The sequence below is a fragment of the Equus asinus genome, chromosome 5, assembly GCF_041296235.1.
Source record: "Equus asinus isolate D_3611 breed Donkey chromosome 5, EquAss-T2T_v2, whole genome shotgun sequence".
Taxonomy (NCBI): Eukaryota; Metazoa; Chordata; class Mammalia; order Perissodactyla; family Equidae; genus Equus; species Equus asinus.
Window position 1 is genome coordinate 83,112,335 of NC_091794.1, and position 25,430 is coordinate 83,137,764.

The following is a 25,430-nucleotide window of genomic DNA, read 5'->3' on the forward strand; positions in this document are numbered from 1 at the left end:
GTAACCCTTTGTTTACTATGCATGAAAGTTTAACTTTTCAAACTTTCTTGGGTATGGGTGGCAACAGAGTCTATGGAAATCTTTATTCCACTATCTTAACCTAGAAGTACAATAATTTTTAATGTATATATCTCTTTATTTTTTCTGATTATAAAAGTTATGTATCTATACTTACGTCAAATCATTATATTGTACACCTTAAACTAATACAATATTGTCAATTATATCTCAATAAAACTTGGGGAAAAAATAAAATAAATTATGTCTCTTGGCTCTAAAAAATTAAAACCATACAGAAGTGTATAAAGTAAAAAGTGAAAGTTCCTTATTATACAGCCCCCGAGAATATCACTTTTAACAGTTCCCTGATCATTTCGTACATTTATTTTCTTTCCTCCTCCACTTTGCATGTGGGTTGCCCCCACAGCACAGCAGACAGCGGTGTAGGTGTACACTCAGGATCCAAACAGGCGAACCCCAAACCCAACCACTATGCCACAGGGCCAGTCTCATAAGTCTTAAGTTAAAAGAACATGCTTATAATAAACAATAAGCTTATTTTTTTAAATAAACAAAACTGTATATTGTATAATACTTTACCAGTCTTCATTTTAATCGACTTTTTCAATTAACAGCTAACCACCGGTCCCCAAAGAATCAGATAAAAGGGCTTCCCGTGGGTGTCTGTAACGAGCTTTTCACTTATTGAGGACATTTTTCGTGTCACTACATATAAATCTACCTTATCCTTTATAAAACTGGCCTCATAATATTTCATTGTATAGTGGATACACCCTAATTTACCTAACAATTCTCTATTTAAACTATTTAGATATTTTTCTGAAAAATAAAATTGAACAGGGAACTGAGATGATGAAAGAGGATTGAGATAATGAATCTGGCAACAGAACATAAAACGGATTAAAGAGGGGGATGGAAACGAGGGCAATGGTAGACAGGCTCCTGCAATAACCCAGCTCTGAGGTGACACCGGGAAGCGGCAGTGACTTTCTCCATCGCATACATCCAACAGCATCTCTTGTTAGTCTGGAAGCCCTGCCATTTCTAGAAAACACACCATACTTTTTCTTTTCTCTACTTTAGCTATTTCCAGTCCTTCTCTCGGATTTCATCTTTGCCTGTTGAAATCCCATCTTCCTTCAAGATCCAGAACAAATACCACATCCTCCTTCCACTTCTACTAGAGAGCCGAGTCCTTCCTTCCTTTCACAAAGTATTTTTCTTCCAAAGTGCAGTGGTCAAGAGCAGTGGACCCACCAATCTGCAATCTCTGTGACCTTGGCACCTTACCCAAATTCTCAGTGCCTCAGTGTCCTGACCTGTAAAATGGGGAGAAGTGTATATACAGCGTAGTTATGAGGGTTGAATCAGTTAACAGTCGGATGTGCGGTGAGCGCTGACTAGACGTTGCCATTCCTTCGGCTCCGTCGCGGCGGGCCGTCTCCCGGGGCACCGCGCCAGGGCCCACGCCCACCCCGCCGGGCGGCCGAGGGAGGGGCGGGCAGCGCGCCGTCCGCCCCCGGCCGCGCCTAGCCTCTCCTCGCCGGGCCGGGGAGCGCGGTCATGTGACTGAGTCAAGATGGCGTCGCCCAGCTGGTTGCGGCTGCTGGCCGTCGCTCTCCTGCAGGCGTCCTGCGCTGCCACCGCGCTGGGCCGCCTCGACCCGCCGGCGCCGCTGCCGCTGGTGATCTGGCATGGGATGGGTGAGTGAATGAGAAGAGGGGCAAAAGGGCTTGGCGACCCTCTCCCGCTCCCAGCCCGGGTTGGCGTCTGCATAGGGCGAGGGCCGTGGTCACACAGCACCCGGCTGGCCCGACGTTTTAGGATTTGGGGGCTGCTCTGCCCTGGGACGGGAGAAGGCGAAGCGGCTGCCCTTGGGCGAGCGCGCGCGGCGGGCGGTGCGCTGCGTCGGGCGTTTTCGTGCTGCCTTTGTCTGATCCTCACGGCAGTGGCGTCAGTGTGCAGCAGCCGGCGCCTGGTCAGGCGGGCTGGGCTGTGGCTGCCCGACCCGGGCATCCATCCTTTTATTCTTTCACACCTTGAACAGATATTTGTTAGGCACCCATAGTTCGTTTATACATTTAACACATAGTTCTAGAGCACCTGCTAGATGCTGAGGATACAGCAGTGAGCTAAACAGACTAAATTATTTGCTCTTTGGGAACTTACTTCCCAGTGGGAGAGACTGAATAAAGAAAGAAATAAGTAAAACATGTAATATGTCAAATGGTGATAAGTGCGATGGAGAAAAATAAAGCGGGGAGGGGGGAGATAGAGACCAGAAGTGGCAGCTTGCAGTTTTATAGAGCAAGGTCAGGAAAGGATTCACTGAGAAAGTGACGTCTGAGCCAAGTGGGTGAGGGCAGAGAGCCAAGTGGCTCTCTGGTAGAAGGAATAGCAAATGCAAACGCCCTGAGGCAGAAGTATGTCTGGTATGTTCAAGGAACAACATTCAGGTCATTGTGGCCGGAACTGAGTGAGCAAGAAGAAAACAACGGTTTAGATTAGGAGTCTGGGAGGGGTGGAATGCCGCTGTTGTTAGGCCTACTAAGGCTACTGTGGGGACTTCGGCTAGAATGAGGTGGGAAGCCCTCGTTGGGGTTTTGAGCAGATGAGTGACATGATCTGACACGTTTTTAAAGGACCACTGTAGTTGCTGTATTGAGAAGACGTCGTAGGGGGTCATGGACATTTGCAGGGAGACCAGTTAGGAAGCCGTTGCAATAATTCAAACAGGAGGTGATGGTGGCTTGAAATAGTATGGTAATAGAGGAGGTGTTGAGAAGTGGTCAAAGTTTGGATATGTTTTGAAGGTGGAACCAAGGATTTTGCTAACAGATTAGATGTGGGATGAGAGAGAAAGAAAGGAGTCAAGGATGATTCCGTGGGTTTTGGTCTGGACAGCTAGAAAGATGAAGTTGTAATTTTACCAAAATGGGGAAGCCTGTAGAGTGAGCAAATTTGGGGGCAGGGGGGTGCCGAGGAGGAGAACATCAAGAGTTTCCTTTTGGACTTAGTAAATTTGCGACACTTGTTAGACATCCAGAGATGATGCAGAGGCAATTTGAGTGTGGGATCTAGAGCAGAGATACAGGCAGGAGATTTAAATTGGGAGCCTTTGGCGTGTGGCTGGTATTTGAAGCCATGAGGCTGGCGGAGATCACAGGGGAGTGAGGAGGAGATCATAGAGGAGGGAAGAAGTCTAAAGATTGAGCCTGGAGGCCCTCCCAGCATTTGGAGGTTGAGGAGATGAGGAGGAAGTAGTAAAGGAGACAGTGATGCAACAACCAGAGAGGGGAGGAAAGCTGGGGGAGTGCAGTGTCCTGGAAGCCATGTTTCAAGAGGAAGAGGGCAATCAACTGTATCGAATTTTGTTGACGGCTCAAGAAAGATAAGGGCTGAGAAGTGGTTATTGGGTTTAGCAATATCAGTAATGACCTTGACAAAGGCAGTTTTGGGGGGAGTGGTGAGTGAGAGCCTTATTGGAATGGGTTAAAGAAAAATGTTCAGAGAACTGGAGTCAGCAAATGTAGACAGTTCTCTCAAGGCTCTGTGCCAGGCCCTGAGGCTACTCCAGTGGAGTTAAAAGAGAACACAGGAGTGTCCGTGCCCTCCTGGAGCACAGTTGGTCCAAAAGGCAGGCATGCAGTTCAGTGCGATGAATGTTGTTATGAGAGAAATAGAAGACGCTCTACGCCTTAGCTTTTCTTTCTTTAAAAACTAGTTCTTAAGCTTCCGCTCGGGTTGAAAATGGGAAGATTGTGTTCAAAATGGAAAATGATCTCAGTCTGCTTCTCCCACTCAGTGGCAGTCACTTTGCTTCCAGTTCTTAGTTCTGGTTTGTTGAAACAGGAAAAAAAACAGGCCAGGACTAGGGGGAGGGAAGGAGGCCAGAGTCCAGGAGTTCAGGAGGCACTCACTGTCTGGTCTGTACAATTTCAGGGTCAGCACTTGCACGACCCTGAGAGTGAGTGCCTCCTTAAATTTTGCCTCCTAGGTGCTTCCCTTGTCTTACCCTAGTCCTGGCCCTGAAGAGAAACCAGAGTCTCTTAACCCCAAATGTTCAGGATGACGAAGGAGGGGAATATGCACCTCTGCTTATTTTTCAGTTGTAAATTTCGTGTCCTGATTACATTGCGTGAGCTTGGAAGTTTGTTATTACTTGGTAGACATGAGCTAAGCAAAAAATGTTCTTTTTTTAATTGAGGTGAAATTCATGTAACGTGCAATTAATCATATTAAAGTTTACAATTTAGTGGTATTTAGTGTATTCACATGTTGTGCGACCACCCCTTCTCTTTAGTTTCAAAACTTTTTCATCACCCCAGAAAATACCTGTATCCCTTAAGTAACCACTCCTCATCCTCTTCCTCCCACTCCCTGGAAATGTCCCGTCTGCTCTCTGTCTCTATGGGTTTGCCTATTCTGCATAGATCATATCAAGCAATTACACGAGACGTTTATCTTCTGTGTCTGGCTCATTTTACTCATAATAATGTGTTTGAGGTTCATCCACATGGTAGCATGTGTCAGTACTTCATTCATTTTTATGGCTGAGTAATGTTCCATTGTGTGTATATACCACATTTGTTTATCCTTTCATCCATTGGTGGACATTTGGGTCGTTTTCACCCTTTGGCTGTTGCAAATAATGCTGCTGTAGACATTGGTGTACACGTTTCTGCATGGTCATGTGCTTTCCCTTCTCCTAGGTATATATCTTGAAGTGAAATTGCTAGGTCATGTGCTCATATGTTTTAACTTCTGAGGAACCACTAAACTGTTTTCACAGTCGCTGCACCATATTACTTTCCCACCAGCAGTGTACAAATGTTCCTGTTTCTCCATATCCTTGCCAACACTTATTTTCCATTTTTTAATTAATTTTTTTAAATTAAAGCTATGCTAGTAGGTGTGAAGTGGGATGGATCTCTTTGTGGTTTTGATTTGCGCTTCCTTAATGACCAGTGATGTTGAACATGTTTTCCTGTGTTTTCTGGCCATCTGTGTCTCTTCTTTGGAGATATGTCTGTTTATCTCCTTCTCCCATTTTTTAATTAGGTTATTGTCTTGTTGAATTGTAAGAGTTCTTTGTATATTCTGGGTATTAAACCCTTTTCAGATACATGTCTTGCAAATATTTTCTCCCATGCTGTGTGTTGTCTTTTCTCATTCTTGATAGTGCCCTTAGAAGCACAAAAGTTTTTTTTAAATAGATAATATTGTTTTGATTCATGAGTTTCCATCATTGTCTTTGTTGTCCAGGAGATAGCTGTTGTAATCCCTTAAGCATGGGTGCTATTAAAAAGATGGTCGAGAAGAAGATACCTGGAATTTATGTCTTGTCTTTAGAGATTGGGAAGACTCTGATGGAGGTAAGGCACTTCACAACTCTGTTCTGTTAAAGGTTTGCTGGCTGATTGCATAGAATGTACTATTAAAATGCTTTCCCTTGTGTTTTTAGCACCAAATTGTGCAGTGATTTAACTCTTGAGTGGCCTATGTCAGGTTACCAACCTAAGTAGGTTCGCCTCTTTGAGAAGATGCCAGTGGTTTCCAGTCCCATCCTTTCACTTCTGTGTGGCTCCTCTTTCAGGATGTGGAGAACAGCTTCTTCTTGAATGTCAATTCCCAAGTAACAACAGTGTGTCAGATTCTCGCTAAGGATCCTAAATTGCAGCAAGGCTACAATGCTATGGGATTCTCCCAGGGAGGCCAGTTTCTGTAAGTCCCTTCCTGTTCTGTTATACCACTTCCAGAGAATTGATGTTTTTTCTTTTATTCAGATAGATCCCCTCCTCTAGTTCTTTTGGGATCTTCACCTCTCTTGGAAGAAAAACTATTCTGAAATGCCCCCATGTAGGAAGCCTTATGGAATGTTATTTATTTTCTATGAAGAATAAAGATTAGTGTTTGGCCATATCAGAGGAAAATCCTGAAACTCTGTGGCTTTGGGGAACCACAGAGAATGAAGTAGCTTAATTTGGGAAGTTGATTGTTGATGATGCATTTCCGTCTGACAGTCGGAGCTCATAATCCTTTTTTCCCCCCAGGAGGGCAGTGGCTCAGAGATGCCCATCACCTCCCATGGTCAGTCTGATCACTTTCGGGGGACAGCATCAAGGTAACTTGGGCCTCTTAGCCTCCTTTGTTCTAATCCATGTGACCCCTTGTGTTTTTTACAATTCGAGTAGCTCTATTTGTACAAGAAGCTAGCCTTCCTTGAAAAATCCTATTATTCCAGTTTATAACAAACCAGCCAGCTTTGATGTAGAAATAGGAAGAGACTTAGGATTCCAGAGGCCTGGAACACAGGTGAATTGTTAGGTTGCCATCTATTTTTCTCCCCTTTGATTGACAGGATTTCCTGGGGGTGAGATGGTTGCCACCACGTAGCAGGTGGTGGTGGAGGATTTAGGGAAATCTAACAGCCTTTTCTGTTTTCTGACATTGGTGATGTCCTGCTGAATTTAGGCTTAGGCAAAGACTAGCGTCTAAGCTTTTTTGTTTGTAAAATAGAACTGTTGCAATTAAATCCTTTGAAAAACAACAGGTTTTCTATTTAGACAGAAGTGTATACTTTTGGGGAAGGACGTGTCTTTGGAATAGAATTTTCTCTCTGTAATGAGTGACATAGCTATCTGCAGGTAGAGTGGAGGGCAGAGGGGGTCTCCTTATAGTCAGGAAACCTGGATTCGCCCAAGTAACTGTCCCTTGTGGGCAAGTATTTGGTATTTAGGTCCCTTTCACAGATGAGAGAAACTAGAGGATGGTCCTGCCCATCTTGTGGAAAGTTTTCAGAGGGTAAAGTGAACTAATAGGTAGGAAAATACTTTTCGTACAAGTATTATTCAAATGCATGTTGGTAAAAACAGCTGTATAATTCTTTTCAATAAATATTTGTTGAAAACCTAGAAACGTGACAGATGAGCTCCCTGCCTTCATAAAACTTCCATTCTAGTGTGGGGAGGAGAATAGACATGAAACAAGTAAACAAACAAAATAAATAGAGATAGTGGGAACTATGAGAAAGAAAAAAAATAAGATGGTGTTTGAGGAACAGAACAGTGGTTATATTGGTAAAAGATGCGGGCTCTGGAACCAGTCTGCCTGTGTTCAAATCCTGGCCCTGTCACTTACTGTCTAACCTTGGACGGGGTGCTTAACCTCTCTGTTTTCAAGTTTCCTATCCATAATGTGGAGCAAATAATGATTTCTACTCCACAGGGTGCTCGTGAGGATTAAATTAATTATTGCCGCTATGTGCTTAGAAGTATGCCTGGTACCTCCTAAAAATGTTATTGATGAGGATGAAAGTATAACTGGGTGAGGGGAGCGTATAACTGGGGCAAGGGAAAGTAATGGATTTGGACACAACTGAGTTACGGTAGTCAGATAGGACTTCTCTAAGTTAAGACCTGAGAGATCAGAATGAGGCCAGCCACTGAAGCAGTAAGAGAAGAAGTACATCGTCTGGGGAGGAGCAGATGCAAAGGTCCTGAGGCAGGAAAGAGTATGGGAGCACCAGGAGGAGGCTGGTTATAGTATTAATTCTTTTTTTTTTTTTAAAGATTTTATTTTTTTCCTTTTTCTCCCCAAAGCCCCCAGTACATAGTTGTATATTCTTCATTGTGGGTCTGTCTAGTTGTGGCAGGTGGGACACTGCCTCAGCGTGGTTTGATGAGCAGTGCCATGTCCGCGCCCAGGATTCGAACCAACGAAACACTGGGCCGCCTGCAGCGGAGCGCGCGAACTTAACCACTCGGCCAGCCCCATATAGTATTAATTCTTAATACCTTGTTTTCTTGAGGAATAAATGAATGAGATGAGGGCCTGGCTCTTGTTTCTTCTTATTTCTCACAGTACCTTGCACATAGAGGGTATTTAAAACATGATTTTTGTCTTCTACTGTAGGTATTTTTGGACTCCCTCGTTGCCCAGGAGAGAGCTCTCACATCTGTGACTTGATCAGAAAAACACTGAATGCTGGGGCTTATGCCAAAGCTATTCAAGAGCGGTAGGTATGGCTAGCTGACGAGGATACAGGCTGTCACGCATGAAAACATCATGCTGGCTTTTGGCCAATGGTGATCCCAGGAGTAGTCACTAGTGAGATTCAGATGGGGTGCTTTTTGTAAGTATGTCTGTACGATCTGCTCAATTTTATTGTAAACCTAAAACTGCTCTAATACTAATTTTAAAAAGGAAGGTCATTTTTCTATATAGAAAGAGTGTAATTACAACAGAATAAATCTCTGTCTTTAAAAAACAAACAGGGGGCTGCCCCATGGCCGAGTGTGGACGTGGCACCACTCATTAGGCCACATTGAGGCGGCGTCCACATGCCACAACTAGAAAGACCCACAACTAAAATATACAGCTATGTACTGGGGGGATTTGGGGAGAAAAAGCAATTAAAAAAAGACCAAAAAAAAGAAGATTGGCAACAGTTGTTAGCTCAGGTGCCAATCTTAAAACAAACAAAAAGGCCTTTAGAAAGTACTAAGCCCAAGGAATTGCTATTAATATTTGGAGGACAGATTCTTTATGTTGTCAGCAGCGAGGGCTTAACCTCCTACATTAGTTCCCCAACTACTCAGATGTGTTTGGGTATTTAAAAATATACTGAATCACTTTGGGAGTGTGTTCTTGTTTAGTTGTTTTCAAACTGACACATACATCAGAACCCTTGGGAGATTCATTACAAATGGATTCCAGGGTTCCATGCCTAGAAATTCAGATTCAGTAGGTCTGGAGTATTCTAGGTGATAACTGAGATTTGGGGTTAACTAATCTGGTCATGCTATCTGTCCTGTGGTCGTGCTATCTATCCACTGCTTTTCCAAGCGTATCGTCCTTGTCTATTAACAACTCTTCGATACAGCACTTCCTTGAAGCCGTTTTCCCAGCTGTGGCCTTGTGAGTGACTTGCATGTAGAAACGTTCTGCAGCTAGCTCTTTTCCTTTCCTACCCCTGGGGTACAAGCATGGCCACAAAGCTGCCTTGGGTAAGTAGTCGCCACCTGATGAGTGAAGGAAACTAAGATACTTTATGTCTCCACCTCCTTCCCCCTCAGGCAACTCAAACCCTTACTAAGCTTTACCCCTTTACCTGGTTTGACTAGTCACAGCTTGGTTATTTATGTCCTACATATTCTCTATTCTCGTGGGTATGTATATGGCCTCTTTAAACTTCATTTGTTCTTTACTCTTTATTCTTCCAACTCTTACCTAGATGTCTCAGAAAAATTCATCATTTTCTTTCTCGTATTTCTTTCATTTGTGAACCAAACAACCCTTGGTTATAGGTTAATAAAACCTATGTGTTTATCCTCACTTCCTCCTTAAGAATTTTTTGATTTTTTTAAAGATTTTTTCATTTTTTATTTTTCCTTTTTCTCCCCAAAGCCTCCGGTACATAGTTGTGTATTTTTAGTTGTGGGTCCTTCTAGTTGTGGCATGTGGGATGCCACCTCAGCATGGCTTGATGAGCAGTGCCATGTCCCCGCCCAGGATTCAAACCAGCAAAACCCTGGGCTGCTGAAGCAGAGCATGCGAACTTAACCACTGCGCCACTGGGCTGGCCCCCTCCTTAAGCTTTAATAAACTGGTAACAAAAGAATAAAAAGGGATAAACCCACAAGAGCAAAGAGAACAGGAGAGAGATAAAAGATAATAAAAGGTGTCAGCATGTTTTTGAAAAACAGAGAACAGGTCAATGAGTGATAACTGTGTTAGCAGAGCAGAAAAAGCTGAAAGCTTTACATCTATAGAGGGATGCACTGAGAAGAAGGGAGCAGAGTCACTTCTTATAGCTCCAGAAGGCTCAGGAATTAGACACATGATACTTTATGCAAATATCTTACATAAAGAAAGGCAAGGGTAAGTGCATGGGATTAAAAACAGGACTTTTTGTTGAAAATCTATATGAGGATGATCAGGACCCCACGCCCCCCAATTCCTTAAGTGCACATTGAAGTGACTGCTCCACCTCCACCCTGAGAAGAGAAGCAAAATTTATTCTCTAGAGCAGTTTAACTAGAGAAGTACCAGACTTGGAGATAACAAGCATGGGATGGAGGTAAGACGTCATATTGAAAACCCATCCCTCTCACTTGGCTCCCAGAATGATAGCAGCCAGGCTTATTACCCTCTGGGCAGAAGTTTGGCAGACCCCTCTCCGGAAGAACTGACCAGCCCCAGAGAAAAGACCTACAGGTTGATGTTTTGGAATCCAACAGGTCAGGATTCCTCTTGACTATGATGTAGTGAAGCCACCAGCAGATAAGCTCTGCTCTTGCGTGAAGAGCATGCAGCCAGCTTTGTAGCACCTCCTGTCAGCATGAGCAGTGAGCCAGGGCCCTGCAGTCAGACATCTGAGGAAAGCTTCCGACATGAAAGACTAACCAAAACAAACAAAAAGTAAAAAGGAGCTTGGAAGAAACAGATGGCAATTCAAGGAGCTGAAGAAAACCTTTAAAAAAGCCTATAATTATCCTCAGAGATTAGAGATTACATCCGTGACACTGGAAAAGAATGCAAATAAAACCAACAATCAAAGAGTAAAAGAGAGCCAACCCTGGTGGCCTAGTGGTTGAAGTTTTGTGCGCTCTGCTTTGGCAGCCCAGGTTCAGCTCCCAGGTGGAGAACTTCACCCCTTATCCGTCAGTAGCCATGCTGTGGCAGCAGCTCACATAGAAGAACTAGAAGGACTTACAACTAGGATGTACAACCATGCACTGGGGCTTTGGGGAGCAAAGAGGAAAGGAGAATGTGTAAGCCATATAAAAGATTAAGAGGGGCCGTCCGGTGGTGTAGTGGTTAAGTTCACATTGGCGGCCCGGGTTTCGCTGGTTTGGATCCCGGTGCGGACATGGCACCACTTGGCATGCCATGCTGTGGTAGGCGTCCCACATATAAAGTAGAGGGAGATGGGCACGGATGTTAGCTCAGGGCCAGTCTTCCTCAAGAAAAAGAGGAGGATTGGCAGCAGATGTTGGCTCAGGGCTAGTCTTCCTCAAAGGAAAAAGAAAGATTTAATAGAATAATTTTTTAAAAAATAGCAAGAGAGTGAGAGAGAGAGCTCGTGGAAATTAAAAAATAAGATAACCAAAATGAAAAATGTATTAGGGGCATGGGAATACAAAGTTGAGGAATCTCCTGGGAATTAGAACAAAAACTCAAAGAGGTAGAAAAAGGGGAGAACAGATAAAATTAGAGAAGCCATTTAGGGAGTCCAGTGTCTGACTAATAGGAGTTTCCAGAAGAGAACAGAGGAAGGGTGGATTGGAATTACCAAGGAAGTAGTACAAGAAAACTCAGAACTACAGGAGATGAGTTTCCGGGTTGGAGGGGCTCACCACGTAGTCAGGGCAAGGAATGAAAAAAGACCCCAGCAAGGTCCATTCCTGTGAAGTTTCAGAACACCAGGGATAAAGAGTAGATTCCATTGAGGCCTTAGAGTGAGTCCTGGGGGCAGCAGGCTCCCTGACAGCAGCACACCAGCTAGCAGGCCATGGGGCGCTACCTTTGTGTTCTGAAGGAAAGTGACTTCCAGCCTAGAATTCTATACGGAACCTCAAAATAGCAATCAAATGTGAAGGGCAACTAAAGACATCTTCAGACATGCAAAAAGGAAAAAAGTCACCTTCTGTACTCTCTTTCTAGGGCATTGTTGGAGAGGCTCGGTTCTACGCTGCTACCTGCGTGGCCGTGGGTGTCTGAGCCTAATTCTCACCTCCAGCATGGGGTTGATAGGGGTGCTTTCCTGCAGGGTGGTTAGGATTCGACAAATTGACGTAAAGCATTCAGTGCAGTGTGCAATTCATGTTAAGTAGGCACATTCGGCTGTTACTACTGGTGGTGCTGTGTTTAAAATACTTATTCAACTTGAGCTTTCTGTTTCCTTTATAGATAAGTATTGCAATGGAGAACAAGACAATTAGGGCCTCTGTTTTCATGAAGTCACATGCTGGTGGGGAAAGGGGGTCTCCAAGTGAACAGAAGCACTAGATAACCTCAGGCCTTGGTGGAAATAAACAGGATGCAGTGATGGAGAGTAAGTGATGGAGGGGTATCTGCTTTGACCAGAATGGTCTTTGAAAAAGAGATATGTAAGCTGGGTTCTGAAGGATGAGAAGGAAGGAGCTAAGGGAAAAGGGATCAGTCATAGGGAACAGCAGGCACAGAGGCCCCAAACCTGGGACAAGTTTGGCTTGTTCAAGGTCAGAGTGACTGGAGTTCAGTGACCGATGGGAGAGTTGGACAGAGAAGCAGGGGCTACCTCGTGCAAAGACTTGAAGGCCACATGAGGAGTGTGGATTTTCTTCCAAACATCGTGGGGTGGTACTGGGAGGTTTTAAGCAAGGAAATAATAGGGTCTGATTTACGTTTTTGGAAAATCTTTACTGCTTTGTGGAGAGTGGATTTTAAAGGGGGTGGAGGAAAGCAGGAAGAGCAGTTGGGGGCTGTCGAGGTGGTCCAGGTAAGAGGTGATGGTGGCTTGGACGCCAGGGTGGCCACAGCAAGGTGGAGAGAGGTGGAATGTCTTGAGATCCGTTTCATAACATTGTGGCCGAACTAGACTTGAGAACCAGGATACAGCTCCCTGGTTATAACACAGTTTCTCTGGGAAATGCGTTCTGAGTTCTCAACAGCTCATTTACAGATTAACTTTTAAGATACGTTTCTAATTTTGTAGAGTTGTTTGCTTTTACTTTTTAAAGTTTCTTTGTATGCGTAAATCTCATTTTAACAGATGGCCAATATGAGATTTAACGAGGCCAGTAGTCCAAGTAGTGTGATGGGAAGGGGGATGGTGAGAGCTTAAAGTAACAAAGGAAATAGTTTTCTCTTTGCAGGATTCTTCTGGGTTGCCTTTTGTATTAGGGAGGATTCTGGTTGCAAGAAAGAAACTAAATAAAACTAATGTAAAGTTTAAAAGAAATTCATAGTATTTTGGTACCCAAGGCCTCAGAGGGACTGGAATCAAGAAATGGGAGCCATCAAGACCCAAGACAATCTCTCCAGCTATTGTCGTTGCTTCTCGCTCTGTGTCACTGCTGCTGCTTTCTCTCCATGCACGTCAGCCTCTCCTGCCACCTGCCTGGTGGAACGTGGCCTTGCACCCCTTCCAAATTTTTAATCTTCTCTATTTAGGAGATGATCTCAGTCTGAGGCTACAATCTCTCTGTCCCAATTCACATTCTTCGGGAAGGGACCATGCCCCTGCTCAGGGCAGGTTCCCACCTTGCTCTCATCAGCTGTGGCCGGAGAAGTGGGACCACGTGGTACCCGTCACACCCGCTGGCTCCTGTAATGGGTTAGGTGGGGGAAGGAGGAGTGCGGTTCCCAGACAGGGGAGAATTGTTTTGATTTAGGCAGAGACCCCAAGAGATGTCTTCTGCACTGTTCAGATAGTTTAACCGTAGCCAAGCACATTCAATATTCCTGATGCCCCGAGTAAACAGTGAGGAAGCATTTTGCAAGCACTAGCCCCTGGCCGGCCTCGGCAGGGGCGACGAGCAATGGCGAGCGTCACAGTTCTCTCTCCCCTCTGGGGTGGAATCTGCCCTCTGCTTCCCCTTTGAGATGCTGGCAGCCCTCCTAGATTTCTCCTTCCTCTGATTTTCGTGCTATCCCTAGTGCTTCCCTCAACTCTGCCACGGTGGACACCCCAGTGTTGCCCTGGCCGTGGCCTGTCTGCCCCTGTGCCAGCTCTGCTCTCTCAGCTTGCCCTCCCCTGGGTCCCCAGCTTGCGGCCCTGCGTGCCCCTCCCCCCCCCTCCCCCCAGTGGCTCTCACAGAGCGTTTTTCCTCAGGCATCCAGCTCTCCCCTCAACTTGCCCCACTCCCTCTTCTGGAAATGTTGAGGCGTCCACTCAAGCTGCCTCAGACGCTTCAACCATTCAGAAAAGTAGAGAGAGGAATGTAACAAACTACTTTGAACCCAGGACCTAAGGTTAATGTTTTGTCATATTTACCTCAGAAGTTTTTAGAACTGGAACATTTCAGAGAAAATTGTATTCTTCTATATCTCTCTCCCAGGTTCCATTCTCTGCCCTCCCTCCACAATGACAATCACTGTCAAGAAATCAGGGTGGGGCCAGCCTAGTGGCATGGTGGTTAAGTTCACATGCTCTGCTTTGGCCGCCCGGGGTTCATGGGTTTGGATCCTGGGTGCAGACGTAGCACCACTCATCAAGCCACGCTGTGGCGGCATCCCACATAAAATAGAGGAGGATTGGCACAGATGTTAGCTCAGTGACAGTCTTCCTCACCAAAAGAAAAGAAAAGAAATCGGTATATTCTTTCTGTCCATTAAAAAAAAATTGTAGGGGCTGGCCCAGTGGCACAGCAGTTAAGTACACAAGTTCCATTTCGGCGACCTGGGGTTCACTGGTTCAGCTCCCAGGGGCAGACATGGCACCGCTTGGCAAGCCATGCTGTGGCAGGCGTCCCACATATAAAGTAGAGGAAGATGGGCACGGATGGTAGCTCAGGGCCAGTCTTCCTCAACAAAAAAAACAAACAAAAAAGGATTGGCAGCAGTTAGCTCAGGGCTAATCTACCCTAAAAAAAAAATTTGTATTATATATGTACATATCCATAATCAATATATAGTATCATTTTGCATATTTAAAATTTTATGTAATGGATATTTTACTGTGCATTTCATTCTGCAAATTATTTTTTCACTCAATATTATGTTTATGACATCTAAACATGTTACATATGCATCTAGTTCGCCATCATAACAGTTGTGTGGCGTTTTATCTTGTGTGACTGCACCCTATTTATTGATTTACTGATTCCCTATTGCAAACATTTCAGCATCCTCACTTTCTCATCATAACAAACAGTTTGCAGTGAATGTCCTTGAATGAGAATTTATCTACATGTAGACTCTAGCTGTTTGTAGAGAAGATTAAGTGAGTTTGTAGAGAAGATTAAATGAGCTCATGGATGTAGAGTGCTTAGAACAGTGCCTTGAAAACACTCAGTGGATGTCGGCTGCTGTTATTACCATGAGTATTAGAATGTGCAGCATTACCAAGGTGGTTGTACCATATTATATTCCCACCATGAGCGTGTGAGAGCGTCTGTTCTCTTCATTCTTGCTAACTTTTGATCCTGTGTCTATTAAATTTCCGCCAGTCAGATGTGTACGGAAGAGTTTCTCATTCTAACCGCGTGTCCTTGCTTATTAGTTGGGTTGGGCATCTGTTCCTGTTTCTGGGCCACTCGGGGTTCCTTTCTGTGAAGCGCCTGTTTGTCACCTTTGCCTGTTTTTTCTTTGGGTGCTTGTCTTTTTCTTATTTGTAAGTATTATGCACATACACCGCATATATATTTTGAATGTTAAGCCTTGCTCTGCTGGGTGTGTTACACTTCACTTCTCCCAGTCTGTGGCTTATCTTTTAATTTTGTTTATGGAGTCTTTTTTGGTACAGCAGATTTTTGTGGGTTTTTTTTTAACAGCTTTGTTGAGATATAATTCACATACCATGCAGTTCACCCATTTAAAGTGTGTAATTCATTGGTTTTTGGTATATTACATTACTAGTTTTTTTAAAGTTGTGGTAAAAAAATTATATATATTATATATAAATTATAAATTATATATCTATATCATAAGATTTGCCACTTTAACCATTTTTAAGTGTAAGTTTCAGTGGCATTAATTACACTCACAGTGTTGTCCAACCAGTCTCAGGTATAGCAGTTTTTAATTTGGATTCAGTTAGATTTACCAGTCTTTATGATTGTTGCATAAAGCTATTCTCCTTTCTCATATTTTCCTCCAGTTTTTCAGCTTTTGTTTTTCATTCTCATGTTTTTCATCCACCTGGAGTTGTCTCTGCTTGAGTCTGTTTCTGGGCCGTTCTGTTCCATTGATTTGTCTGTTTCTGCCCGATTACCCCACTGTTTTAGTTACTATAGCAACTTTTACTTAGCTCTTCTTCAAGTCTTGGCCATGCTTGGACTTTTATTGTTTCATCTGAATTTTAGAATTAGTGTGTCACATTCCACCAAAAATCACCCCACGATCTAGGCTGGAATCCCTTAGAGAGTTTTGGCGTCGCCTCAGCACATCCTCTGCTGCCCTTTCCTCCCCTTCAGGCTCTTGTTCTCTCAGCCTAGGCCTTCGAACAGCATTTCCCCTGAAAACTATATCGGTAGCTGGATCAGGGCGAGAGTGAGGAGGAACAAAGTAGAACGACGGGTCTGACATCACTATCTTGAATTTACACCAGGAGTGGACACAGTGCTAGAGCTTTACGCATCTTATTTAATTTTCACAGCAACCTTGTGAAGAAACAGGCTCAGGGGTAAAATACCTGTGATGCCAGCCCAGCTCTGTCTGACATAACGCTGGTACTGTCTACGTCCCATAGTCAACAGAGAGTATGTATAGTGGTTAGAGCAAGGCTTCCAGAGCTAGATGGCCTGCCTGACTGTTCGGGCTCTATGGCTTGCTAGCAGTGTGGCCTTGGGCAAGCGCCTTCATCACACTGGGTGTATTTGTAAACACAGGGATAGTAACAGTACCCACCCTGTGGAATTCTTGTAAGGATTAAGTAGGTTGATGTATGTGAAGTGTTTAGAATAGGCCTGCTATATGGTAAGTGCTGTACGAGTGTTACTTTAATTGTCTCTATGCCACAGTGGCTAGAGCCGGCCTCAGGGGGTAAAAGGTCCTCTCCCCAGGGTGGCCTGGGGTTGGCTAGTTCTGCCCAGGGAGCTGTCCTTTCCCGCCTCTTCAGTGTGCTGCATGGAGAGAGTGCGGACTCAGACAGATTTAGGCTCATATCTTACCTTTTCTACAACTGACTGTGTAGTTTGGGGAGAGTTTCTTAACCTCTCTGAATTTGGCCCTTCAGTGGTAAACAGGAGGTAATAGTACCACCCATGTTCTTCTCTGTCCACCTCCTGAAGAACCGTCCCCTCCCCAACATCCCCGCTTCTGCAGCACTTCCAGCTCCTGCCCATCCTCAGGTCCTTCCCCTTGGCTGTCCCTTGTGCACCAGGCTTCTTACGAAACAAAATGTCCTTCATCTCTTCCTGTTGCCCCCTCTTAGCTTGGTTTCCTTTTCACACAAAAAGGCGACCTGGGACTGTTGGCTTCCTTCTTTCTTTCATTGTCAGTTGTTAGGCCTCCCCACTGCAATTCTGGGTCGCCGGAACCTGGCCTGGCAAGATCCAAAGACCTTTGTATTCATTCACGTACATTTTTTTTTTTTTATTAATGTTATGATAGATTACAACCTCGTGAGATTTCAGTTGTACATTATTGTTAGTCATGTTGTGGGTACCCCACTTCCCCCTTTGTGCCCTCCCCCACCCCCCCTTTTCCCTGGTAACCACCGATCAGCTCTCCTTATCAATATACTAACTTCCACCTATGAGTGGAGTCATATAGAGTTCGTCTTTCTCTGACTGGCTTATTTCGCTTAACATAATACCCTCGAGGTCCATCCACGTTGCTGTGAATGGGCAAATTTTGTCTTTTTTTATGGCTGAGTAGTATTCCATTGTGTATATATACCACATCTTCTTTATCCAATCATCAGTTTCTGGGCATGTAGGCTGGTTCCACGTCTTGGCTATTGTAAATAATGCTGCGATGAACATAGGGGTGCAAGGGACTCTTGGGATTTCTGATATCAGGTTCTTAGGATAGATACCCAGTAATGGGATGGCTGGGTCATAGGGTATTTCTATTTTTAATTTTTTGAGAAATCTCCATACTGTTTTCCATAGTGGCTGTACCAGTTTGCATTCCCACCAACAGTGTATGAGGGTTCCTTTTTCTCCACAACCTCTCCAGCATTTGTCGCTCTTGGTTTTGGATGTTTTTGCCAATCTAACGGGGGTAAGGTGATATCTTAGTGTAGTTTTGATTTGCATTTCCCTGATGGTTAGCGATGATGAACATCTTTTCATGTGTCTATTGGCCATATTCATATCTTCTTTTGAGAAATGTCTGTTCATGTCCTCTGCCCATTTTTTGATCGGGTTGTTTGTTTTTTTGTTGTTAAGCAGTGTGAGTTCTTTGTATATTATGGAGATTAACCCTTTGTCAGATAAGTGGCTTGTAAATATTTTTTCCCAGTTAGTGAGCTGTTTTTTTGTTTCAATCCTGTTTTCCTTTGCCTTGAAGAAGCTCTTTAGTCTGATGAAGTCCCATTTGTTTATTCTTTCTATTGTTTCCCTCAACTGAGGAGTTATAGTGTCCGAAAAGATTCTTTTGAAACTGATGTCAAAGAGTGTACTGCCTATATTCTCTTCCAGAAGACTTATTGTTTCAGGCCTAATCTTTAGGTCTTTGATCCATTTTGAGTTTATTTTGGTGTGTGGTGAAAAAGAATGGTCAATTTTCAATCTTTTGCATGTGGCTGTCCAGTTTTCCCAGCACCATTTGTTGAAGAGACTTTCTTTTCTCCATTGTAGGCCCTCTGCTCCTTTGTCGAAGATTAGCTGTCCATAGATGTGTGGTTATATCTCTGGGCTTTCAATTCTGTTCCATTGATCTGTGGACCTGTTTTTGTACCAGTACCATGCTGTTTTGATCACTGTAGCTTTGTAGTATGTTTTGAAATCGGGGATTGTGATTCCGCCGGCTTTGTTTTTCTTGCTCAGGATTGCTTTAGCAATTCACGGTCTTTTGTTGCCCCATATGAATTTTAGGATTCTTTGTTCAATTTCTGTCATTCACGTACATTTTTTAGAGAAACTTTGATTGGCCACCTCTGTGAAAAGTGTGTGTGCTCAGTGCTCATCATTTGTGAGCATTTGACTGTTGACCACGCACTCCTGAAGCTTTTCCCCCTTGTTCCTTAACTGTGCTGCCCTCCCTTCTCCTCATGGCTCTAAATCCTACCCGTCCTTTGGTGCGCAGCCCACTTCTCTCATTGCTTCTCTGATACCCCGACATCCATCCATTTCAGTCAGCAGACCCTTACTACTGAGCATCCTCTAGGTGCCAGTCACTTCTGAAGGAGCTTGTCGTCTGTAGGGGAGACGGAGCCAGCATTCAGTGAGCGAGAGCAATGCTAAGACAACGTGAGAAGACCAGCACTAATATCAGTATTTTATAAATGTTCACAGTTCATCACAGTTTTAAAAATCAGTGCAACGACACATTTAAAAGCTTTCAGATACATTTATAAACGGATTCTAGGGTGTCACTCTGGCTGCTGACAGTCCCGTCACCTCAGTCCTGTCTGCTCCTGGGGTCGGGAGCTGCCGTCGTCTCTGGCGTGGCTGGGTCCACTGGGCTTTCGTGCAGTCCTGCTCTGCTGAGGACAGCTGACAGGACCTCCACCTCTGGCCGGCTCTTCCGCTCTGGCTGGGGAGCTCGTGTTGTAGAAACTTCGATTTCTTTCCCTGCCTCCCTGGGTAGAGAGCCCCAGCCATGCTCTGATGCCTACCTTTCCCCAGAGGACTCCTCCCACTAGGTCCATGCTCAGCATCTTTTTGGTGGGAATGCTGCTGTGTAGATGCAGGAACTAAGTGGAAACTAGCCGCTGGGGGGCCTTGTGGTAACGTTGTTGGTTTTGATGGGGGAAGGCTGGGAGGGGAGGGAAGGGGAAGTGGAGAGAGACTGGAGAAAAAGTAAAAAAGTGTGTGAACAGACGTCCAAAATAATAGTGTCTGCAATGATAGTATTATAACCACCAAATACCTGCCTTTTGTCCTTAAGAATTGCATAACATACCCGAATCCTGGAAACTACCATCATCACTCAGTCGTATGATACATGCTTTGTGGTTGAAAGCTTAGACCATCTCAGTCTGAGGATGCCAAAACGCATGAAGAGAGAGATGGTTGCGTGACAAGGAGGCAGAGGTGGTGGTATTTGAGCTGGGTCTTACAGGATGATTAGGAAACGAGGAGGGTGAAGGAGGTGGGATTGTGGGAGGGGACAGCGTGTCCCACCATAAGTGTGATAAAGCTCAGTGCCACGTTGGTTCTTGATATTGGAACCAATATTGGTGAGTCCTTTTCCTGCATCTTTGACACTTTCTGTACCGCGCTAAGTAGCACACCCTTGCCTCAGGTGTCTTGTTGTGAACTGTTTTGCAGGTGGAAGTCTTGTCTTCCCTGTTAGAGGGCAAGGCCTGGGCTTGAGGGCTCTGGTCTTTTGTTCTTTTGAAGTCTCTTGATGGCCGATGCACAGGGGCATGGCCCCAGCGTGCTGACTGACTTGCAGCGTGGTCACCTTCCTTCCCTTTTCGTCCTGCAGCCTGGTGCAAGCAGAATACTGGCATGACCCCATAAAGGAGGACGTCTACCGCAACCACAGCGTCTTCTTGGCAGATATTAATCAGGAGAGAGTAAGCAACCCTGGCCACCATAGTTGTGCATTCATCTTTCCATTCGGGGCATTATAAACAGATCGGCAGTGACTCTTTACCCAGGATATCCTGGGCAGAACCCAGGAAACAGTTCTGTTTTCTGGGAGCCAGCGCTTAGGAGATTCACTTCCTGTTAAGGAGGCTGAAATTCATTTGGCTTCTTTCCCTTAGGCCCTTTCCCTTCCCTGGTCTGGAGGAAGCAGGGTGAGCTCAGTAGGCCGCTGGCTGGCTTAGTGGAGCTTCCCAGCTGCTGTCTTACTGAGGGAAGCCTTCCTGGTGGGTCCCCTTTGGGTCAGATTTTCTCAGAAAAGAAATTTACTTAGCAGAGAGACGTCAGAGGGGACTGAGTGTGTCCCGAACACGAGCGTGGTTTGGGAGATTCTGATAAACTAGATGGCTCAATTTATGTTTGGCTTATCTGGAGGTTTAAAAAAAAAATGGAGGGAAAAAAACAGAATAGTATAGCAGAACCAGCCAGAATTTGCAGTTTCTTGTTTTGCCTTGGCTTTCTCTGGCTAGAAGCCTTTAACCTATGTGATGGATGCCTATGGAGTATGGTGACTGATTCATGGTGGCACCTGTATGCCACGGTTGGTGGGGCATGTCAATCAGATAGGATGGTCAGAAAGGGCGGTACAAGGTATATTCTGGGAAGGAAGCTGGCAAAGCAGCCCCCACCATGGGGAAGAAATGGGTGGCCCAGGGTCAGGGAGACGAGCGCACTGAAAGGCTTTAATGCCCCTGCTGGAACCCGGTGGTGATGTCCCTGAGGTACTGCTGGCCTTTCCTCCAGGGTGTCAACGAGTCCTATAAGAAAAACCTGATGGCACTGAAGAAGTTTGTGATGGTGAAATTCCTCAATGATTCCATTGTGGACCCCGTGGATTCTGAGGTGAGACACTGCTTAGGCAGGCCACACGTACCAGGAGACCATAGGAGGGAGTGGCGTTAGAATACAGCTGCCTGCTGGGGAAAACCCTTCAGTCCTTCCACCAGCCTTTGTGTGGAGCAGGGGTTCTTCACCCAAGGTCTGTAAATGGGATGCTGAGGGTTGTAACCCCCTCCCCACCTGAAATTGTATGCAAAATTATGTAGTTGCATTCTCTGAGGAAGGGTCTATAATTTTTATCAGATTTTCAGAGATCTATGACTCAAAAAATGTTCACCAGCCCAGTCTCTAAATCCCTCACGTTGGCATTCAAGGTCTGCCTTGACCTGGCTTCAACCTGTCTTTCCAACCTAATCTCCCTTCACTACCCACTTCATACACTCGCCGATCAAGCCATATTGTACTACTTGAAATGCCCCCAACTTGGCATGTGCTTTTTCTCTTGCATGCCTTTGTTCATGCTTTTCAGTCTCTAGAATGCTCTTCCCTGAGCTTCTCTACCTGACAAGCTCCACTTCCTCCATCCAGGACGCCATCCTAATTCCAAGCAGAGTTTACTTCCTCTTTTGTAGAACCATCAACCTCCATTAGAGCACTCATCACATTATGTCAGACCAGGGATAGCAAACTACAGCCTGCAGGCCAAATCCAGCCCGCGACCTGCTTTGGTATGGCCCATGAGCTAAAGATGGTTTTTACATTTTTAAATGGTTGAAAAAAATCAAAACAATATTTGATAATGTGAAAATTATATGAAATTCAAGTTTCAGTGTCCATCAGTAAAGTTTCATTGCAATACATCCATATTCATTTTTTAAATATATTCTGTGGCTGCTTTTGCCCTACAATGGCAGCATTGAGAGTTGCATCCGTGTGGCCCTTAAAGCCTAAAATATTTTGTATCTGGCCTTTACAGAAGTTTGCTGACCCCTGTGCTAAACAATTAGTTGTTTCTATGCCTCATGAGACTAGAGCTTCTTGAAAACAAGGACTGTATGTATTCCTCTTTGAATGTCCAGAGTTCGGCACAAGGATTTTAAAGGGGTAGGTGCTCAATAATTGTAGGAAGCAGAAATTCTGGGGAGTTGGAAAGCTCTTTGGAAAGATTAACTCATCCTCAGGACCCACCCTTAAAAAGAAGTGACCCAAGACATCCTGTTTTTCCTCCTTGCTCCCGCTTTATGACGTTCAGTTTGTTGGCAGTCTCAGCTACCAGCCAGTCTTAAATGTTTGCTAGTGTGCCGCGTGTGAGCTGACCCTATTTCCTCCTCCTCTCCCGCAGTGGTTTGGATTTTACAGAAGCGGCCAAGCCAAGGAAACCATTCCCTTACAGGAGACCACGCTGTACACCCAGGTAACTGGGGAGGAGAGGCACCATCCCTTTCTGCCCCGGGTTCCTGAAGCTACTAGGTTCTTTGGTGGTAGACAGTCCTGTTTACCCCAGAGCAGCAGGTGCTCGTGAGGCATTTGACTCATGTCTGACGTGGGCAAGGCTTGTTAGGCTGGATTGTTGCTCTAGCACACCAGGCCCTGGTTTCCAGAATCTACATCCTGAAGATCGAAGGACCCGTACCTCATGGTCTTCAAGCACGTTCAAGGGACACATCCTCTCTAACTCCTGCCTTCTGATAAAGGTTTAGAACTGCCTTCCTTTGCTGTGCTGCAGTCTGTTATAAATCCAAGCACCCAAGACGTGATGAAAACAGAAGAGAGGGGAGTTAGTTTAAAACATTAACAGATGTGGAAGTCTTGTTTTTAAATTAGGCACTGGCAAGGGGAGCGCCTCCTGCAGCACAGGAATAGTTAGGAGTTTGGTTTAGCAGTAGATCCCGTTTCTCAAGCAGAGGTTGCAGCGTTTCGCCGCCACCGGTTCTGGGGCCTTCCACACCATGAGGATTTTATATTGGAGACAGACTCTCCCCAGAGCACACAGGTGCTACATCTGAACCACTCGCCTTCTACTAGAGTCCCTCCAAGTAATGTGAGAGGTCAGTCGTCTCCTCTGTGGCTTTTCTCCTGCATTGGTGCCGCAGGGGGTGAGGTAAAAGGAAAGGGAATGTACGGTGTTTTAAGTGAGTTTTGGAAATGACTACTAAGAACCTCCTTATCCTGAAACTTGAACTGACAGTAGCCTCAGCAGAAGCAAGCTTCAGGCACTGTTGTAACCGCTTACTTTCCCAACCACACCCGTTCTGCAGCGCCCCGGCTAGGAGTAATGTTTTCAACTGCAGGATCTGAGTGTATGAGGTTTCTTATCTAAGGTTTGGCTATGCTTTAAGTTATCTAGTTAATGTTCTCCTGTCTTTGGCTCAGTCCACTTCAGTGACATTTTGAGGGAGTTTTGTCTGTGGCTTGCCCACCCGTAGGTCCTCCAGAAGCTTTGGGAAAGATCAGAAAGCAGAATATAAAACTGTAGAATAATCTCAGTTGCATATACATTTTTAAAGCTTAGGGGAAAAAAGGAAGCTTCCTTTTTGGCATTTTTGACAATACACCTACATTTCAATACTCAGGGAAGATTGCATTTTGAGAATATGTCATTCACATTCTCTTTCTTTACTATTTTACTCTAATAACACTTTTCATTAAGCCTTGATTAATTATGGCCTCTCTCCCTGCAGGACCGCCTGGGGCTAAAGGAAATGGACAAGGCGGGACAGCTAGTGTTCCTGGCTGTAGAAGGGGACCATCTTCAACTGTCTGAGGAATGGTTTTATTCCCACATCATACCCTTCCTGGAGTGAAACCCTTGCAGTTTGCACCAGAGCTCAGGTTGCCCCTATGCTTCCAAATCAGTGGGAGACAGTTCCTTTTGTGCCCAAACCTGAGCTCAGACCCAGCCTGTAACTAATCCTTCTCTCTAGTCATCATCTAACACGCCCTGCTCGGAAAGATCTAAGATCTGAATCTTATTCTTTGCCTCATCCTATCAGCACATGGTGTTGAATGCAAGTTTAATTAGTTAATAACCACGCAGATTGTTTTACAACCCTGTGATGTGGTCAAGCTGTCCTAGGAGACAGTCTGCTGCAGGTCCATGTCGGAACTGTGCCCAGGCCCAGAAGAGACTGAACAAACTAAGAGAGATTCTAAGGAATCTCTTTCTCAGGAAAATCTAGCTCATTTCAAGCGAAGAGGCCAGTACCTGGGCCTGAGGTGTTCATGTAAATACTTTCTCAGTATTGCTGGTGGAGATTCAACTAGTGCTTGGAAAAGTATTACTTGAATGTTTCTGCATCATCTCTTGAGGCTGCTCTCCCCCTCTGCGTATGCTGCCTCCTGTGGTGTCTTAGCAATTGTCAAACAAATCCCCCCAGCCCCATAGTGCCTTGCAGCACTCTTTTTGGATCCTCTGGTAGAAATGAATTAGTTGCTCTGTCACAAAAGGAGGAAAGTAGCATCTAACTGGATTGCTTACGGGAGGAAGTGTACATATTGCTCAGCTTTGGGGGGTGGGGGATGAAGAAAAATGTTGCAATGGAAATGAAAAATGAGGCAGCTGGTTCTTCCCATTCCATCCTTGATTAACCTGTCCTTTCTTAATATGATTAGTGTTCAAGATTCTACAGTCTCTTGCTGGCGTTAGCAGAGAATGGGAGGAAAAATGTGAAGAGATCATGCTTTCTAACTTCCATCACAAAAATTCCTATTTACCAGTACACTCCAAACTGTTTCTGATGTGTTGGCTTGCTCAAAAAGCTTGGGGAATATCCCATACCCCTTTTCTCCTCTTGGAGATCAACTCACATTAGAATATTAAGGACTCTGAACATTCCTGTTACAGTAAAGAAAATTAACTTTCACCTACTATTTCCCACACCATTTGAGCATGGACATTTAGTCCCCACACCCCCACCCCATGAAAACCTAGCAATGCTTTTTGGAAGAATGTTCTGCAAAATGCCATTTTGGGGAAATGATTAGCTATACTTGAGGGAAGCACCTTGTTAGTGCTGCATAGTTGACCCTTTATGGTTTTCCTTCACCATTCCCATGCCTTATTTTTCAACTGAAAGACAGATGAAGATTAAGGGCAAGAATTGGGGGGGATATGAAAATAATTTTATGAGGTCATCTGAAATAAAGAGTAGTTTCTTATCCTTGGTGTCATTTTTCTTTTCAATACCCTGACATGTCTGTACAGGAAATATCATAGGTAAA

The 25,430-nt window shown here is 44.7% G+C and overlaps 1 protein-coding gene across 1 annotated transcript; it reads left to right on the forward strand.

Moving 5' to 3' along the window:
• Positions 1–1,537: 1,537 nt before the first annotated feature.
• On the forward strand, positions 1,538–25,369 carry PPT1 (palmitoyl-protein thioesterase 1). The gene is made up of 9 exons (XM_014828598.3): positions 1,538–1,724; positions 5,287–5,396; positions 5,618–5,745; positions 6,075–6,145; positions 7,936–8,038; positions 20,269–20,359; positions 21,174–21,272; positions 22,552–22,623; positions 23,891–25,369. Exons 1-9 carry the CDS (start codon positions 1,601–1,603, stop codon positions 24,011–24,013), a joined length of 921 nt encoding a protein of 306 aa, XP_014684084.1. The 5' UTR covers positions 1,538–1,600; the 3' UTR covers positions 24,014–25,369.
• Positions 25,370–25,430: the final 61 nt, after the last annotated feature.